At 38.9% G+C, this 18,531-nt stretch overlaps 1 protein-coding gene across 3 annotated transcripts; it reads right to left on the bottom strand.

The window, feature by feature from the left end:
* Positions 1–112: 112 nt before the first annotated feature.
* On the bottom strand, positions 113–17,163 carry LOC127947319 (SH2B adapter protein 1). 3 transcript variants are annotated; one of them, XM_052544352.1, is made up of 11 exons: positions 16,802–17,163; positions 16,486–16,530; positions 13,505–15,542; positions 12,752–12,853; positions 12,439–12,530; positions 12,208–12,293; positions 11,784–11,936; positions 9,277–9,488; positions 5,129–5,303; positions 3,427–3,517; positions 113–2,088 (listed from the first exon to the last, which is right to left on the bottom strand). In XM_052544352.1, the coding sequence occupies exons 3-11, from the start codon at positions 15,179–15,181 to the stop codon at positions 2,067–2,069; spliced, it is 2,610 nt and encodes an 869-aa protein (XP_052400312.1). In that variant the 5' UTR covers positions 15,182–15,542; positions 16,486–16,530; positions 16,802–17,163; the 3' UTR covers positions 113–2,066. The 3 variants fall into 3 exon arrangements, with proteins under 3 accessions (XP_052400312.1, XP_052400304.1, XP_052400323.1); XM_052544344.1 differs by lacking the exon at positions 3,427–3,517; XM_052544363.1 differs by lacking the exons at positions 113–2,088; positions 3,427–3,517 and adding an exon at positions 3,525–4,103.
* Positions 17,164–18,531: the final 1,368 nt, after the last annotated feature.

Genomic DNA, 18,531 nt, shown 5'->3' with positions numbered 1-18,531 from the left:
TGCTTTGCAAAAGAATCGTCCATATTAATAAGTAAAGTTCAGTAAAGTATATCTATCTATCTATCTATCTATCTATCTATCTATCTATCTATCAAAAACACAACCCAAGACATATTGTTTCAGAATAATTATATTATATCATATCATCATCATTTAATTCAATGTAGTACCTGAAACTAATTACACAGAGTGGGCAACAATGTCCACCTTAACACACGGTCCCAGCACATACAGACAGAGAGAGAAGTGAAAAGAGAGAGAAGGCACAGTAAGAGGTTTAAATAAAGGGTAAAAGGGGGGAGCACAGGGAAAATGGAGAGAAAACAAATCATAACAAATGATCTGTAGGATCAAGAAGAGAACAAGTGAAAAAGCAGAGACAGAACGAGAGAGACAAAGCAGGAGAATACAGATGCAGGCACTGAACTGGATGGCAGACACTGCAAAAAGACAGACTGAGGCACAAAATCAAGAATGACTGGCACGAAACAAGAGGGAATGACAATTAACAACATGAAAAGGCACAAGAAGAAAGGGGCTCTTTATCTATTTTTCCTTTTCAAAAGTTTTCCTGAAATCTGTGGATACCGAAGCACAGTTTGAAGGAGAACGCAGTGGGACAGAGTGAGGTTAGAACAGATATAAGAAGGCACAACAAATTAGAAACAGAAAAACTGATTTTGGAGAACAAATATTATGCGTTCATATTATAAACAACAAAAATAAAGGCATTTTGAAACGAACAAAAAATAAAACTACTATTATTTGGACAATTATTATCATCACCATCATCAGTTATTATCGTTTTTTCAATAATTTCTCTTTCTTTTCTTTTTTTAATGAAGGACATTCTCTCTCCTTCCTCTGGAATCTATCTTAGAAATAAACGCACCAATAAAACCAAAGACTGTAAAGCTAAAAGGAAGGGTAGGATGCAAAGACAGCGAGGGAGAAAGAGAGGGAGAGAGAGAGCAGAGGAGCCAGGCGACAGATCAGGACTCTGAGGTAATAATGGAGTCTATGGAGATGTTTAATATGGTAATTAACCTTAAGAAGAAGAAGAATACTAATGGACTTCAGAGGACTGGGCTTGAAAATTTTTGGCAAAAGTGGACGTTGTTAGGCTCGAGGCAATGCCCGCTACTGAACTAGCAAAAATCAGTACAATTGAAATTAACAAGATAAAAAGTTATTACTTTGTGACATTCGTAGTTTGTCAGTGGCAGAACAAAAAGAAAACAGCTTAAACAGCTCCAGTAATAATAATAACACTACTAATAATAACAAGAGTGCTGGTGGGTAACAATCTCCTCTCACCTGAGGGAAAAAAGAAACTCCTTTTCTATAAGTGCGAAGGGTCAAAGAATACTAGCCATCTAAATCAATAAGTGAGTCCGACACTGTAATGACTTGACATTGCGATGACGTGAAGGACTCTTCAAGAAATAAGTTGCTAAAAACACAACACCAGCTCAGTGGCGGCGCTCACACTTCCGTACCTTCCCTTGCAGCAGCACCAGAGGAGGACCTTTCGCACTGACAAACACTGGAGAACCAATGAGTAAAAGATGACCAACATTTTCACAATGCACCTCCAGTTTAGTGTAGTACCATTACTTAGTGTTTTAATAAATTGTACCGTCAGTATCATATATGCTTATGTGTTTGGGTGTCTCTCTCTCTCTTTCTCTCCATCTCTCTCTCGTACCATGAATGCTTAATAGTGTTAATAACTCGGTCGTGTGACCCATCGGTCAGTTCTTCCGCTGGAGAATACTGAAAACTGATTGTGAAGGGCTCTCCTCTTCTTCCTCCATCCCACCTCATTCTTCTCCACGTTTTAGAAGAAGGAGTACTGGTTGTCGACGGCTCTTGCTCTCCCTCCTTCTCTCTCCTCGCCCTCCACCCCTTCCAGCTGGAGGAGGGGCGGGTCCCGCTCCCGTTCCTCGCACTCTTCCGCCCCGCTGCTTGCTCCAGCGGCCTCCGTTTCGCTCCCTCGTTCCTGCGGCGGGGTTGGGGGCGGAGGGCGTCCGGGAGGCAGAGGGGGAGGAGGTGGCTGAGGAGGACTACGGGGTCTGCTGGTCAAGTCTGAGGACAGCAAACAGAGAGAGGAGGTGAGAGGGATGACATTTGAATGGGCACAAGACAAAAAACTGAGAGGAATGACAATAAGATGCAAGGAAATCTCAGCTATGAAACATGCTAGTAATGGAATTGGTCAACACATTGCACACAGACTGTTCACACCCTGCCTCCACTAAACAGCTGTAAAGAGTCATCGATTGATTGCATTCGTTACATACTGAATCACGTTTATATGGAGACAGAGCTCACTGTCTGCAAATGTGTGACATTTAATAAAGATTGCTATTAACGCAAGCTATAATGAGCAAAGGTTAAATGAATGTGTTACCCTGCGACACACATTTCAGGATGGATGTGTGCAACTGAAACCCAGTTGTGAATGAGGAAGTTAAGCAGACAGATGTGCACTGAAGTGAACGGATGACCTGTCGCTACCTCTTTTCTGTCTTATTCTAACAAGCTTCCTCTTCCTCACATCCTGTATTCCTCAAAATGTTTCCCACCATTTACTCTGTCATCTACTATAGCAGCTGCCATGAAATTAAAATGGACCCTATTTACATTCTTAATATGGTTTCCTCATCTTATTATGCAAATGTGAAAAAACTGTTTTTATGTTTGCATAATTTGGGGGAAATGTAGTTGCTCTGTACATTGGAAATGAATGATTTGCATGATGACGGTCACTTTGATGATTCAGTCCTGGCCCACCCTACATTTCCTCATTAAATATATTATTCCACTAGGAAATACACAACTATTATTTGAGGTTAGTTAGCTTTTTTTTTTTTTTTTTTAAAGAAATTAGTAGTTTCAGTGAAGACATTAAATAAAAAAGTTATACATTACATTAAAATGTTTTTATGCATCTAAGACATTTAACAAAATAGTTTACAGACAATATGAAGCAGCACAGATGTTTTCAACATTGATAATAATAATAATAAAATGTTTATTGAGCACCTAATTACCATAAAATATAATGGATGAATAATGTGAGACTGAAGACTGGAGTATTGATGCTCATAATTCAGTTTTGCCATCAGAACATTAAATTAAATTTTAAAATAGAAAAAAAAAATTGTTTTAATGTTTCACAATATTACTGTGTTACTGTACTTTATCATTGGGCTATAACTGCTAACGGTACAGTAATTTCGTTTTCAAATGACCATTTCCTTCCTGTCTCTGACACTTAGAATCAAACAAGCTGTTTTTGGTGCTATACCTTTAATATTTTTGTGTGTTTAATTTGCTAACCCCCATGTACCAGCATGATTTGATTTCCTTCTGTCAGACCTTCTCTGTCTAACTCTCTCTGTTGAATCTGGTCTCACTTACACACAGTCAGAGATGGGGGTTGATGGAGAGTCGGGGTGGCGCGTGGTGATGACATCACAGACTGTGGGGCGGCTGCCTGCCCTTTCCCGGCCTGCGAAGATGACCCAACGACAAACAACAACAGAAACAGCCAATCAGAGCTCTGATATGCACTATGGAGAAAGCCAGAGGCTGAAGCAGGACGAGACGAGCAGAGGTACACTACGAATTAGTGAGTGACCAGAGATCAAAATGAAGGAAGGCAACGGGTTATGGAAAGAAAATAGATTCATGTTAGAAAGAAGAATGGAATATAACAGAAGAATAGGAGAAAAGATGCAATGAAAGAGAAGTATAGTTGTAGCATCGAGATGATATGATGTAATGAAAAGGAAATACAGGTTTGAGGACATGATGAGGAATGTTTTGAACATTTTAAGAGGTCACACACACAGAAATCTAATAAAGAGACAATCACTGAATAATAAAAAAAAAAAAAGCAAAGCCATGCGCAGCCATCCAACAGCAGACTCCGGCAGCAGCGATGAATCCGTGTGTGCTCAAGTAGTTGTAGCAGATGCTTGCACAATGCGTCCTTTCAAAAGCATGCCGTGACAGGAAGTGATCTCACACACGGGGTGATCCCACATTTAGTCATATCTCTGTGACAGGTGCAAACAACTCATGCGGTGACCATGCTGTTTATGAATACACACATACACAAATACACATATGATCACTCTCCAGATTCATCCCACTCACATGACACACACAAGCTCGGTGCCAAAGACCGTGTGTGTCGCTTAAATCATCCCAGGATTAAAGACAATCAAACTGACAGGAGATGAATGCCTTGTAAGAAATCTTTCTTGTTGTTTTGTTTCCTTTCATGGGCCCACCGTGATCTCCCCCAAAACAGCTGTTTAAAGGGCTGTCAACTAAGTAATCAATCACTTTGTCATAGTTAATGAAGTCATACTAGTCTCCCTCACAAAAACAAGTCAATATTTTTGAAATGGTTATCAAAATGCACAGGAAATGCAAACATATGATATAATAATTCAACAGTAAAACAACCCGAGTCATAGTTTATGGATGTCATGTCACATGTGGTGTGAAGGTGCAGACTCGTGTACGTATTAACATTTCTATGCATTACTGTGATTCACTCTTGGTGATATTTCACTCCTTGAGTATCAATAATAATTTCCTTTCACCGTACTAAGAATGCAAATGACTTTACCTTCGCAAAATATATCATCTGGGTTTCATTTATAAATGAATAACCTATAAAAATGTTTTTTCTCGTCCAGCTTTCTTTCAATCAGCTGTTAAGTTTCTGAGCTTTTTAAAAATCTCTCAGAACAGAATTATTAAATTGTCAAATTAAATACATGCCAATAATTGCTTAAAAAATTAACATTGTTCTAAATTTTAATCCCAAGTGTTATATTTATATAAAAAAAACATGTATAATTCAGTGTATAAAATATAAAGTTGTCAAATAAACTACTAAAAGTCTTGGATGTATAGTCAGTGTATTTATACAAATTTTTTTATCCATTTAGCTGTTCTGAGGGAGATGCAAGTGGCACCTGTGATCACGTGATCACCTGTTCGTGCTCTCAGAAATTATCTGTCATCTAAAAAATGCAGCATTTCCCTGTTATTTATACTATGCTGTAAACCCTCATGCCTTAAAGTTGAGCCCAGCCTTCAATACCTGTTTGCCGGACATTCGTGGCCCCCACAAAGCTGATGAGGGTGACATCAGAGGCACCCCCAGACTCCAGGGGAATGGGGTGCACACGGAAATGCTCCAGCATGTCAAAAATGGACTGGAACCAGAGATGCTGCACACGGCACTGTCCATCCTCGTTCAGGGAGAGACGCAAGTGCTGTGAAAAAGATGCCAAAGAAAAAGGAAGAGGTATTTACTTTATACTGTATAGGTATGTTACTTTACACATACCGATACTTCTCATCAGATGGACACTACCACTCAAAAGTTTGAATTGAACAATTTTATTCAGAAAGGATGCATTAAATTTTAGAGATGGACCAGTGGATTTTACCAATAATGATAACATGAACATTAATCAGTAGACCACTATTAAATTGATAAACATGTCAGTGAAGACTTTTATGTTACAATTTCTGTTTCAAATAAATGCAGTTTTTCTGAACATTCTATTTATATTTATTTTCTATTCAATCCTGAAAACTAAGTATTGGCTTCTAAAAATATTAAGCAGTTTAATTGATCGAGCAAATTTTTTTCAAGACTGGTTAGAAGAAATGTTTTCTGAGCATTAAATAAGGATATTAGATTTAGTTATATCATATGGAATCAATCTTTCTGATATAGATATCGTACCTTAAAGTGATGATGTTACTGATCATTTCCTTGTATTGTGCATGCTGCGTATCACTAATATTAAATATACGGCACAGCGTTACCGTCTGGGCAGAACTATTGTTCCAGCCACCAAAGACAGATTCACAAATAGCCTGCCTGATTTATCTCAACTGCTCTTTGTGCCCAAAAATACACATGAACTAGACGAAATGACTGGGAACATGGGCACTATCTTCTCTTAGAAGCGATTCTCTTCTCTATTAGAAGCTGTTGCCCCCATCAAACTGAAAATCGTTAGAGAACAATGTACTGTGCTATGGTATAACAGTTATACCCACTCTCTCAAGAAAGAAACTTGTAGTCTTAAGCGCAAATGCAGAAAACCTTGGAAGTTTTTAGAATTGTGTGGAAAAACAGTTTGTACAGCTATAGACAGGCTCTAAAAACTGTCAGGGCCGAGCATATTCACAAATTCATTCAAAATAATGAAAACAATCCAAGGTTTTTATGTAGCACAGTGGCTAGATTAACAAATAACCAGACGTCACCTGATATTCCATCAATGTTTAATAGTAATGACTTTATGAATTTCTTCACTGATATACACTGATATACTGAAATAAAATAATAAATAAAGATTCTACAGAGTCTAATACTTCTGTTTCATCCATCGCACCCAAAGATAAACTGCAGTGCTTTACAACTATAGGACAGGAAGTGCTAAATAAACTTAGCACTGCATCTAAACCAACAACATCCTGTACCCACTAAATTACCAAAAGGGTTGTTACCTGTAGCAGAAGAACCGCTTCTCAATATTATTAAATCCTTGTTATCTTTAGGTCATGTTCCAAAACCATTCAAGGTGGTGGTTATTAAGCCTCTTACTAAGAAACCACAACTAGATCCTAGTGAACTGGCAAATTATAGGCCCATTTAAAATTTTCAATTTCTGTCAAATAAAAAAAAAATTAAAAATAAAAGATCTGTATGAAGAATTTCAGTCAGGTTTCAGGCCCAACCATAGCACAGAAACTGCACTTGTACTGCACTACAAATGACCTGCTTCTTGTGTCAGATCCATGCTGCATCTCATTTCTAGTTTTACTTGATCTTAGTGCTGCGTTCGACACCATAGATCATGACATAATCATAGATTGATTACAAAACTATACAGGTATTCAAGGGCAGTCTTTAAGATGGTTTAGATCCTACATGTCCGATCGCTACAACTTTGTTTATTTATTTAAAAAATATGGTGTGCCACAAGGATCTGTCCTAGGTACTCTGCTATTTTCAATTGCCCCTTGGTAATTTTATTAGAAAATACAGGATTAGTTTCAACTGTTATGCTGATGATACTCTACTACGTATTTATCTAGACGGATGAACTGTTACTTCCTCTACATTCAAAAATCCGGACAGCAACTTGTCTTTTGAAAACAATATTTCCCATATTACAAAACAGCATTCTTTTGTCTTAGAAACATTGCCAAGCTACCAAACATGTTACCTGTTTCTGATGCAGAAAAGATAGTTCATGCATTCATGACCTCTAGACTGGACTATTGTAACGCACTTCTTGGTGGTTGTCCTGCATCTACAATAAACAAGCTACAGGTAGTCCAAAATATAGTGGCTAGAGTCCTTACTAGGTCAAGAAAATATGATCATATTACCCCAATTCTAGGTCTCTGCACAGTCTACCTATTAAGTTCTGTATAATTTACAAATAGTGATATGCCTGTATCCAATTTTCATGTTGCAATTAATTGCTCATGTTTTTATCATGGTATATGGTATTATTATCACATTATACAAAATAAATATCACAGTTGCAACTTTCGATTTTAACAATGTGTTATCAAATATTGGAATATCTAAGAGTAAGGAATGTTCAGAAGAATTTTGTATTGGCAGTTTTTTAACTAATGAATTAACTAATGTTAACTAATGAAGCCCTAATGTAAAGTGTGAATAAACAATAATGAATCAAAACACTTTCAAACAATATCTAGAGCATGTTGTAGTCCAGATTAAAATAGAAAAAAAAAAGTTTGAAAATAATAGCCTATTAAGTTTAAATATTTAAGTATTTGGCACTGTGATGAACACAATAGCAAATCCACAAATTTAAATGGCTATTTAAATACGTTTTAGAAAGTAGTGCAAAAGTTTACTCTAAAATTTACTCTGGTTTCCAGAGTAAAGGCTACATTTTCTGCAGTTTAGCACCATCTGCGCATCTCTCACTTGTTCCCCAATGTGCTTCTCAGGCGTGCTTGTTTACATCAGAGTGCACCATAGACTGTATAAAACAGGAGCACACACTCTTTCAAGCAGCATACAGCAGTGTTGTGCATTTTGACCAGTTAATGGGAAAGGTATTCTTAAAATGCATTCCAAATTATGAATCATTTGTAATATATAATTATTCACGGTATTTAGAAGTGCCCACGATACCGTGATATATCGCATTACCGAATACCGGCACATATCTAGATACAAAATATTATTACTTATAAAAGGCCCTTACCGGTTTAGCTCTTGCGTACCCTAACTAGTCTTCTACCATGCTTCAATCCATCACGGTCCCTAAAGTCACAAAACGCTGGACTTTTGGTAGTACCTAGGATAGCAAAGTCCACTCAAGGATGTCGAGCTTTTTTGCATTTGGCTCATAAACTCTGGAATAGCCTTCTTGATAATGTTCGAGGGTTCAGATACACTCTCTCTGTTTAAATCTAGGTTAAAGACACATCTCTTGGGTCAAGCATTCAAATAACGCATCTCATAATTTTGGACTGCAGTTATAACCGATCAAATGCACATTATTATTCTTCAGCTTGGGTTAAACAAATTCATTTTACTTTGTTGGAACAGCAGCTACGCTAATTATGTCTCTCTTGGTTTCTCTGTTTTGTCATGGGATTTACATCCCTTGGTAACTAGGAATTACAAAGGCTCCAGTCTGGATCCAGAACGCCTGAAAAGAGATGATGCCAACGCCTCAGAGGACCTCAGATGATGCTAACCTTGAAACAACATACAGAGTGTGAAGTGTGATTGCATTGTATAATAATTGCTGTTGATAGTGTTTGATTACGTCTTTAATTTATTTTTCCGTACATTTCTGCCATATTAACATAAACTGGGTCACCACTGATAAGCTACTACTAAATATTGTAGAAACTTAATTTTCTGCAAAGTTGCTTTGCAATGATTTGTATCGTAAAAGGGGCTTTACAAATAAACTTGTTTTGAATTAGAATGATTTCTGAAAGTTCAAGTAATTCTGAAGTAACTGAAGTTAATTACATAAATGCATTCAAAAAGAAAACAGTTACTTTAAATTCTAATTATATTTCATAATATCTTTCTATTTGATCAAATAAATGCAGCATTGGTGAGAATAAAATACAAAAAAAAAAAAAAAAAACAGAAGGAAGCAGCAACTTACTGACTTCAAGCTTTTAAATGGTAGTGTAAAACAACACCCCATTCACATTTACCTTTGCTTTGCCCTGGAAGTTGAAGGTGAGGACGTACTCCCCACGCCGTGTCTCACTCTGTCGCACAAGGAACACTCCATGGCTGGCCATGCCGCCCGCCAGCACCAGCTGGGCTGCCTTAAGACGGGACAGTGTGCCGTGGAACCACTGACACTCACTCAGAGGATGTTCCACCGTCTCTGAAACAGAACCTTCAGAGAACAGGAATGACCCTGTGGAAAACAAGGAACAAACTGAATACCTCTGATCTTGGTCTATGATAAGAATAAGAGTTAATGTCAGTAGCTGGGATTCCATCTGTGTACTCTATGTGGAGATTGTTTTGGGACACCTGACCATTACACCAAGAGGTACTTAAAGAATATCGCATTCTAAATACATAGATATTATTAAATACCAGCTGATAACAACCGTTTGTCCTTTTATCTAGTACAGCATTTGTGAGGTTGTTGGACGACAAAGTCTGGCTCATAATCTCAAAGTTGTTTGATTGGGCTAAGGTCAAGGCTCTGTGTGAGGGCCTTGCCTAATCCCTCAAAAACAGCCCTGTACCATTATCCCTACTTCAAACTATACAGTTTGTTGTCTATACACGTAGTGTTCAGGTTATGTCAGGAATCCCCACTTTGCCCATTAGATCGACAAACAGAGAAGCTTGATTCGTCACTTTACAGAACAGGTTTCCACTGCTCCAGTCCAGTGTCAGCATGCTTTATACCACTTTATCTTATGCTTGGCATTGTACTGGGTGAAGTGAGGCTTTCATGCAGCTGCTCAGCCTTGTAAACTCATTCGATGAATCTCATGTTGAATCCGATTGAATCCGATCTCCTGTTTTTGTGCTGACATTAATGTCAGTGGAAGTTTGGAAATCTTCAGTTATGAAATCAACAGAATGTTGGTGACTTTTACGCACCATGCACCTCAGAACGTCTCTCTATGACTTTACGTTGTCTTCTGGTTCATGGCTGCTGCTGTTCCTAAACAATTAAACTTTTCAATAATACCACTTACAGTTGACTATGGAATATCTAGCAGGAAATACATTTTATGAACTAATATATTGCAAAGGCGGCATGCCATCACAGTAACACAATCAAATTCTTCAGAACAAACAATTTTTTTCACAAATGTTTGTGCAATCTGCAGACTACATGGCTAGGTACTTGATTTTATACACATGTGGGAATGGGTTTAAATGCATGAATTAAAAAACTTAAATTCTATAATTAAGAGGTGTGTCCCAATATTTTTGTCCATATAGTGAATTTCTACCTGGACTTTGCAATACTGGAAAAAAATATGAGCCATGTTACTAAATAATTTGCTCAGAGAAGACAATGGATAAAAAAAAAACAAAACAAAAAAATATGCCAGACAGCATACGTCACCAGAGAGAAGTCTGTAATTTCACCTGATGATCCAGTTCTTTTTATTAAGAATTAGAACATCAAAAAATTCTTAAAAGCAGAAAACACGCATGGATATAATTCACAATAAGATGGAATTAGAAAATAAATAGGTGCATTTTATTTCATGCTGACTTAATTGAAATAGCAACCATGCCTTTCCTTGTAGCTAAAATGATATTCAGGGATATAAAGGGATTCTGCTTTATTTGCAAATTGTTTTCTCAATATCCCTGTTTTTCGCAGAAATTAAATAAGCAGCTTGGACTGAAACACTGACTTCTGTGCCCTATTTAATCATGAAATATTTACAAGTGCATTAAATATTAACAGGATTAGAGTAACATAAGGTGTGTTTACATGGACACCTTTTGCTTCCATCGGAATGAATTCATTCTGATTGACGAATCCGAACGTAGTGTTTACATGAACGATAAATAAAGTGATCGGGTTGATGTGTGTGTTTATATGTCACAAGCTTCTGATCGGATTTACTCTTTTGACGTGCACTCTACATGAATATACAGTTTCCCTTCTGCTGTCGCATACGGTTTTAAAAAGCACACTTGATATTTATCTATTTCCGGTCCTAATTAGGCGACGACCAGGACATAAACTGTTGTGCCGTTTTGTTTACTTGAAAAAAATAAAAATAAAAATAAGCTAGTAAAAGTGCCCCTTCCCGCACCCAAAACTAGTCGTCTGTTGATGAGAGTCTTAAACAAGGACTAGTGGACGTTGTCCTGCTCCACTTCACAGACGCTGAGTGAAAGGGGAGTTTTATAATAATTCACCAGGAAGAACAGATACATCATACATCATTACACTATTTCTACGTCACTTTGCATGCACAGTACTTTCCAGTTTCGATTTTCAATCCGATCAAGTGTTTACATGTCCACTCACCCGGATTACAAAAGGAATAAACCACCTCTTACAATCCGATCGAAATTTTAGTTGGATCTGGCCAAGATGTGCCATTATTATTCCGATTGTGCTTCTAGTCCTATTACAATCTGATTAGTAGGGCCCATGTAAACACAGCTATAGATGTCATTGTGGTCTCAAAATGTGTGCGTGTTTCACACAGTAAAGCACCTGTGGCATCAGGAGTTTCTGCAAAAGGTGTGCCAAGACTAGCTCCGCCCCCACCAAGCAGTCGACTGTCTGATTCATCAAGAGGGGCACGGGGTGGCAACTCAGGAGGTAGGGGCTCCAGCTGGGGCGAACCACCAACTCCACCATAGCACACTATAGTGAAGACACATACTCATATATCACCGTCTGTAGTTACTGATAAGCCTTTATATTCATTTTTGCTGTCAAATATAAATAATTGAATTCAGGATCAGATGTTTTAAATCCCTGTTAATCACAAAATTGCTCCCCTCCATTTAAGCAGTTTGAGTTTTGTGGGCCGATTCTAGCTCTGGCAAACATGATGGTAAGAACATGTCCCATTACACATACTGTCCTGAATGCAGCTGACCACATCTTGGTGACATCATCTCCAGACGCTTACCTTGAGACAGGCGGTCGTTGAATTCTGTCATACCGCTGAGCTCGCTGAGAGCACTGCCACACACTCCCTCAACATCCTCTTGCTCACTGATGAGAAAAGGTCAAGGAGTACATTTGAGATCTGAGTTTTGATTGTCATACATGCAAGCAAACTACTAAGAATGATCTCTTTATAACCTTTGAACACACATTCACTTTTTAATGATTCAAAATCCGAGACATGAAGACTTACCTCAAACAAATGGCGTTTCTGATGTCACTAAGCCAAGCTCTCATCTGAACCGCATCTCTGGTCTCGATCACGTACCGCACCTGACCTTCCACCTGAAGAGATCAAAGGTGCAGATATACAAAGGGTTCATTTATTTCATGATTTGGATCTGTGAGATGGGTGGTACAACACAGGATGTAACTGAATGCAAAGTGACGTGCAAACACAGTTCTGTATAAAATATTAAAAAGATCTTAATTATATTATATTTGTAGAATATTTCTATATTATTTGTTGCTTTTTAACCACCAAAAATAGAGTTGTGCTGACGTACCTGTAGAAGGAAGGTGTTCTCTTTGTCTGGCACCTCTATAGCTGTAGTGCTCCTCACATTAACAGTCGAGCAGCATGGGACAGTCACTCTGGGCTTGGACGACTAGAAGTATTCAAAAACATCATAATACATAAATGATTCAGAACTTAAACTATAATAATACAAATAACTAAATAAATACACATGCACTACTCAAAGTTTGGGGTCAGGAAGATTTTTTTACAAGAAATTAATATTCTCTTCAGCAGGGATGCATTAAACTGGTCAAAAGTGACAGTAAAGGTATTTATAACATTACAGAAGAACAAATAACCGCATTTCTTCTGAACTTTATATTCATTAAAGAATCCTGAAGAAAGGTATCAACAGTTGTAACAACAAAATTAAGCAGCACAACTGTTTTCAACATTTTGAATAATAATAAATGTTTCTTTAGCAGCGAATCAGCATATTAGACTGATTTCTGAGACTGAAAAAAATCTACTCTCTTATTGGAGGAATGTTACATTTCAAAATATATTAAAATAGAAAAGGGTCCCTTTAAAATATAATATTTCACAATATTAAAGTTTCAATGTATTTTTGATCAAGTAAATGCAGCCTTGGTGAGCATTAGAGACTTCCTTCTAAAACATGAAATCATCACATTACCTTAAACTTATGAACAATGGTGGTGCATATATAAAATGTGTAAATCTATGTAAATACTCATTTCCACACAATTTACATAAGAGCAGAAATCATCTCACTCACCTTAGGTGGGATGTAAAACTCCAGGAAATACTCCAGCCCTCCATCCCCTCCATCCTTATCTCGTTCTTTCAGAACTAGACGGCACTTGTGCCAACGCATACCCCTTCCGTCTGCAGCTCCTCCCATGGCCGTGGGATGTCCTGACGCTGTGCTGTCTGTGCCGTGATGCAGCAGTCCAAAGGGAAATCCTGGGAATCCATGAGTGCTGGCAAACTCGTCCGAAGAGGAGCACACGGTCACACCTCCCTCCCGTACCAGCCTGCCCATCTTCCTCGGGGCACCGATGCTGCTTGGGGGTAACGCCGAGGGCGACACGGCTGAAGAAGGTGGAGCTGTTGTGGACAGAGTCGGTGGCGGTGAGCGAGACAGCCGCAGTTTCTCCAACCGGTGACTCCATTTCTCCTTTTCCCCATCACCGTTGCTTCTCCGCCAGTCACGGGCCTCAGAGAGCGACAGAGAGGTGGCGCTACTGGAGGATGATGGGGGCAATGAAGAGGACGACGAGTGAGGGAGAGAGAGGGGAAGGGAGAGAGAGACAGGGATAGAAGTGGGAACACCCTGCGAGGCGGAGTTCCTCTTGGCGTCTTGCAGGCCTGTAGTGTAGCTGTAACTGGAGGGAAGCGGGGCAGAATTACCAGAGCTGCAGTTCGGAGGAGAGTCACTGGAGGAGCTGCGCCAGTGCAGGATGCCTCGCACGCTCCCTCTGACGCTGCGGCCCACGCTGCGCAAAGAGAACCGCTTTTTTAGTTTATTCTTAGAGTGACCCCCAATGGGTGTCCCATTGCCTTTTGACCCAGAGTTTGCTGGTGTGCTAGAGGGACTGGGGCATGTCGGAGTCTGGCTGAGATCGGCTCTATCCAAAGTCATATCACCCTCGTCCTCATTGTCTTTTCCTACTACATCTGTCTCCACCTCCCCTCCAGCGACAGGCCCAACCCAGCTGTCGTCTTCTTCTTCCAGGTCTTTGTATTCAGGTTGGTTATATTTGACCGCTATTCCCCTCTCCTCCCTCCTCCCATTATTCCCACCCATAGAGGAAGAGCATGAAGAAGAGGAGGACGGAGGGAGAATCTGAGTATGAGCATACGAGTCCTGAAATGCTCCGGCACTCTGGAATTGCTCTGTGCCACGGCCCTCCTGGATTGAGACTGGTTTGGGTGCAGCCCGCGTGTGAGTAGGCAGGGATAGGGTGGCGGCTTCTGGCAACAACAAGGACGGAGATGCTGCGTCCTCCTCCAGCGACGTAACGTCGGGTTGGGCAACCCAGCACACCGTTCCTTCCCTACCCACACCGGTCCCCTCGAGCTCGCTCTCGAAATGTCGAACGAATCGGTCAGTAAAGCGGCGGCAAAAAGCAGCTGCCGAATCAGGGGAGTAATGAGGGTTCTCCTGCAAGAAGGCCCGGAAATGCCGGGCGAAGTCACCGGCGGCTACTCGGGCGTGGAGCTCACAGAACTCGGTCCAGCTGAGGCAGGGAGACGGAGATGGTGTGGGTGTTTCAGATAACGATGACAAGGGCTGACTGGCAGGATTTGGAGGAGGCAGTGGTGGGGGTCTTGTGGAGAGGGGCAACAGTGATGGAGATGGAGGAGAAGGTGATGGAGATGGGGAGGGTGGAAGGGGAGACGAATCAGCCGCAGCCCGTGGACTGGGCGGGGTTAAGAGAGAGCCGTTCATGACTAACAAATAAGTGCCCGATTTAAGACCAACTGATCATCAGGGACATCAGGGTCTTCGTGATCTATGTGTGTTTGGGGGGCACGCGATCTGCTCATCAGGCTACGGTTTTAGAATAGACATAAATTTGTAGCCTGAAAATGACTGATATTTGTTTTCCCCCATTTAAAGATTATTTTACTTTGTAACGCCAATGTCTGGTGCTCTAAAATAGTTCACATTCTACACAAAATGTGTAAATGTATGTTTGGGGAATATCACTAAAACATGTCATGAGCAGCAGGCTGAGCTGATGGTGGTTCTCGGGTGATCTCCGTTCGTTTCAAGGCTCTGCAAAGATTCTGTGGTAGGGATTTGTGACCTAAATGTCAAATATAAAGGGAAAAAAATTATAAAATTAATACTGTTATTTTTTAAAAAATCTATCATAATAATAATAGTTAATAATCAATAAAGTAATCTGAAAAAAAAACAGAAATTATAACGACATTACGGTTATAGGGATAATTTGCCCCAAAATTTTAATTCTGTCATATTTACTCATCATCATGGTGTTACAAACCTGTATGAGGAGTTAAATGGCAGAATGACAACTTCCTTGGATTGAAGAATAATGCAATGAAAGTGAATGGAGACTGAGGCTGTCTTTCTGCTTAACATCTCTTTTTTTGTATTCCACAGAAGAAAGTCATACAGGTTTGGAAAAATCATGAAAATAAATAAAAATTTTCTATCTATCTATAAAAGCACAAAGTATTTGTAATAAATAACTTCACAGTACTTCTCTCTTGACCCAGTGTGACTCCTGTCATGCAAATAATAATAGTAATAATAATTTAAATGTGCTCAATGCTCACTTATATTTTATCTACATTAACATTACAATCCTGTTCAGATTATAGAACTATGTTTAAGTCTAGGTTCTGTTTTTAAGCACAAAAGTGTCCTAAAAAAAAGTAAATGTCTCATCAAAATTGGCTTTAACAGTTATCGCTAAGCATTTCATGAACATGATCAATCTAAGAACAAGCTTTGCAGCACTTCCAATGATGCAAATGTTACATTTATAGGTTTATAGTTAGGGTGTTGTTTAGTTATGAGACTCAATACACCTGATATCTCCAAAACTTGCTGAGTGCTAATTTCTCATCTATATTATTAAAGAGCCACATACAACCAAGAATGGGAGCTTCTTGAGCATTTGAGCCAAAAATAATCGAGACCGAGACACTGATATGAAACCAGACGATTTACATAAGCGGAAGATGTTGAAGTGATGCTCATGAGCCCCGGTGATAACTCACCATCTTCAGGCGAGTGTGTAACGCGAGGCCGGTGCAGTCAGTTAGCTGGAAAGGAAAACACATCAAGCTTAAATCCCTGTCATCTGCAGTTTCACTAAAATTACGCAATATGGGAAATCATACAAGGCTAAACAACACGCTTCGATGAACTAGCTGACTGAAAAAAATTTAAGTTAACTGTCATAATACGGTCTCATGCTGATAATGTCAACACACCAAGCTAACTCGGGCTAGCCTGTTAACTTTAGCTAATGAAAACGCTGGCTAGTTTGCTAACGATCTCATGCAATAGAAATAAAATGTCAAATCAACTCACCTTTTTTGCACAAAAGACGCTATTTTTCGCTGGCGTGAGTGAAATCCAAACAAGATGAAATGCAAATGTATATTGAACAAGCCTGGTGCTAAATAGCTAGACCAGCACTGCTAATAAAAGCTCAAGTTTGAGCTGCTGGTCAGCTAGCTGGCTGTATTGCTAAGCAGGCAGTGTGTCTGCCAGTATTCAAATTACTATTCATTGCTCTCCGTCTGGCTGTACCCCGTTGATGCTAAACGTATTGATGAATCAAATGGAATCTATTTATTCATAAAGGGTTTGCAACTGCTCGTGTTGCAGGTATATGAATATTTCTGTGCCTGCTGTCCCAGTCAGTCTCTCGCGATACAGAGGGAGAGGGTGTAGTTTGGGGGACAGGGAGTGTTGGAGAAGGGGGATTTTCAATGGGACAAAAAACATCTGAGGAAGAGGGATGTGCACTTTTTGGAGAAGCCACATTGGACAGTTGTGTAAAAAAAAGAGAAACCAGGATGGATTTTGTTCAGGCTGATGGCTGAGTCATATATGGAGGCTGTAATACACACAACTTGAGATTGCTTCTTGATTATTCCAGTAAGAGAAGCTGTGCTCACTGAGAGCTATTCAGAGGACTGAGAAATTAGAAATGCTATGTAAAATACATTTAAAATACAAATGTTTAACCTATAATAATTTGATAATGTACTTTTGTTTATCTGATCAGCTACATAATTGTAGAAGATCAGATCTATTTTGACTTCAAAATCTCCGAGCTTTTTTATATAGTTTTTTTTTTTTTTTTTTTTACTGTTATGGTGCTCCCACTCCCCATTTTACCTCTTGTATATTCAGAGCGTGTTTTTTTGTGCAACCATAGAAAATTTGCAGGGACACATCAATAGAATATTCGGTTTATTTTTGTTTATATCAAAGAGGTAAATAATTATAGCTCTGGAGTGGAATAAAGCACAAATTTCATTCATTAGGCTTAAATACGGAGACTCTGCTTAAAGTAAAGTTTCTTATCCTCACTCAGTAAACATTAGTCTCCCAGCAGAGTAGAAAGGAAAAAAGGCTACTATTTTCCCACCGAATAGGCTACTGTATTGTTTTGGTTGAAGCTTATGATGATGAGCTAGTATTGTCATCAGAGATCAGCAGGGATCTGTGTCTTTAATGTGATGTTCATTCAGTGTTAAATATAAAGATAATATAATGTTTTTATAAGGTAGCAAAAGACTCATTCATGACTGATTTTGATAATGATCTAAGGCATAGCATCCTTTTTCATATTTATGAAATGTATATATTCTTAAATACTATAACTACATTGGTATTTTTTTTAAAACTGATTATTATTGTTATTTACAAATCACTTCTGATAATTTTGGACAGTGTGTAGTTGGCTGTTTACAATCTCTGTTCACACGTTTGTTGTCTGTAAACGGTAAATGTGCCTTTCACTCATAATGACCAGATCAGCAGACTGTCAAGAACAGTGAAAAAGCATTATAGTGCATACCAGAGTAGATCTTAACGTACATGAACAGACAGGTGTTTGTCACAAAAGAAACATTTGTCTCTCTTTCATGTGCATTTAGTGCCCTCTATTGATTACGGCTTAACAAAACAAGATCTTTAACATTTAAGATTAAAATGACAAGATAGGCAAACATTTTAGCTTTCATGAAAACATTTGACCTAAATTGATTTTTCTTCTAATTACGTTTGACACACATCAGTGTTTCACC

Source organism: Carassius gibelio, chromosome A3, assembly GCF_023724105.1.
Source record: "Carassius gibelio isolate Cgi1373 ecotype wild population from Czech Republic chromosome A3, carGib1.2-hapl.c, whole genome shotgun sequence".
Lineage (NCBI taxonomy): Eukaryota > Metazoa > Chordata > Actinopteri > Cypriniformes > Cyprinidae > Carassius > Carassius gibelio.
Note: the sequence above shows the minus strand (reverse complement) of the source record. Positions and strands in the feature narration are given on the sequence as shown.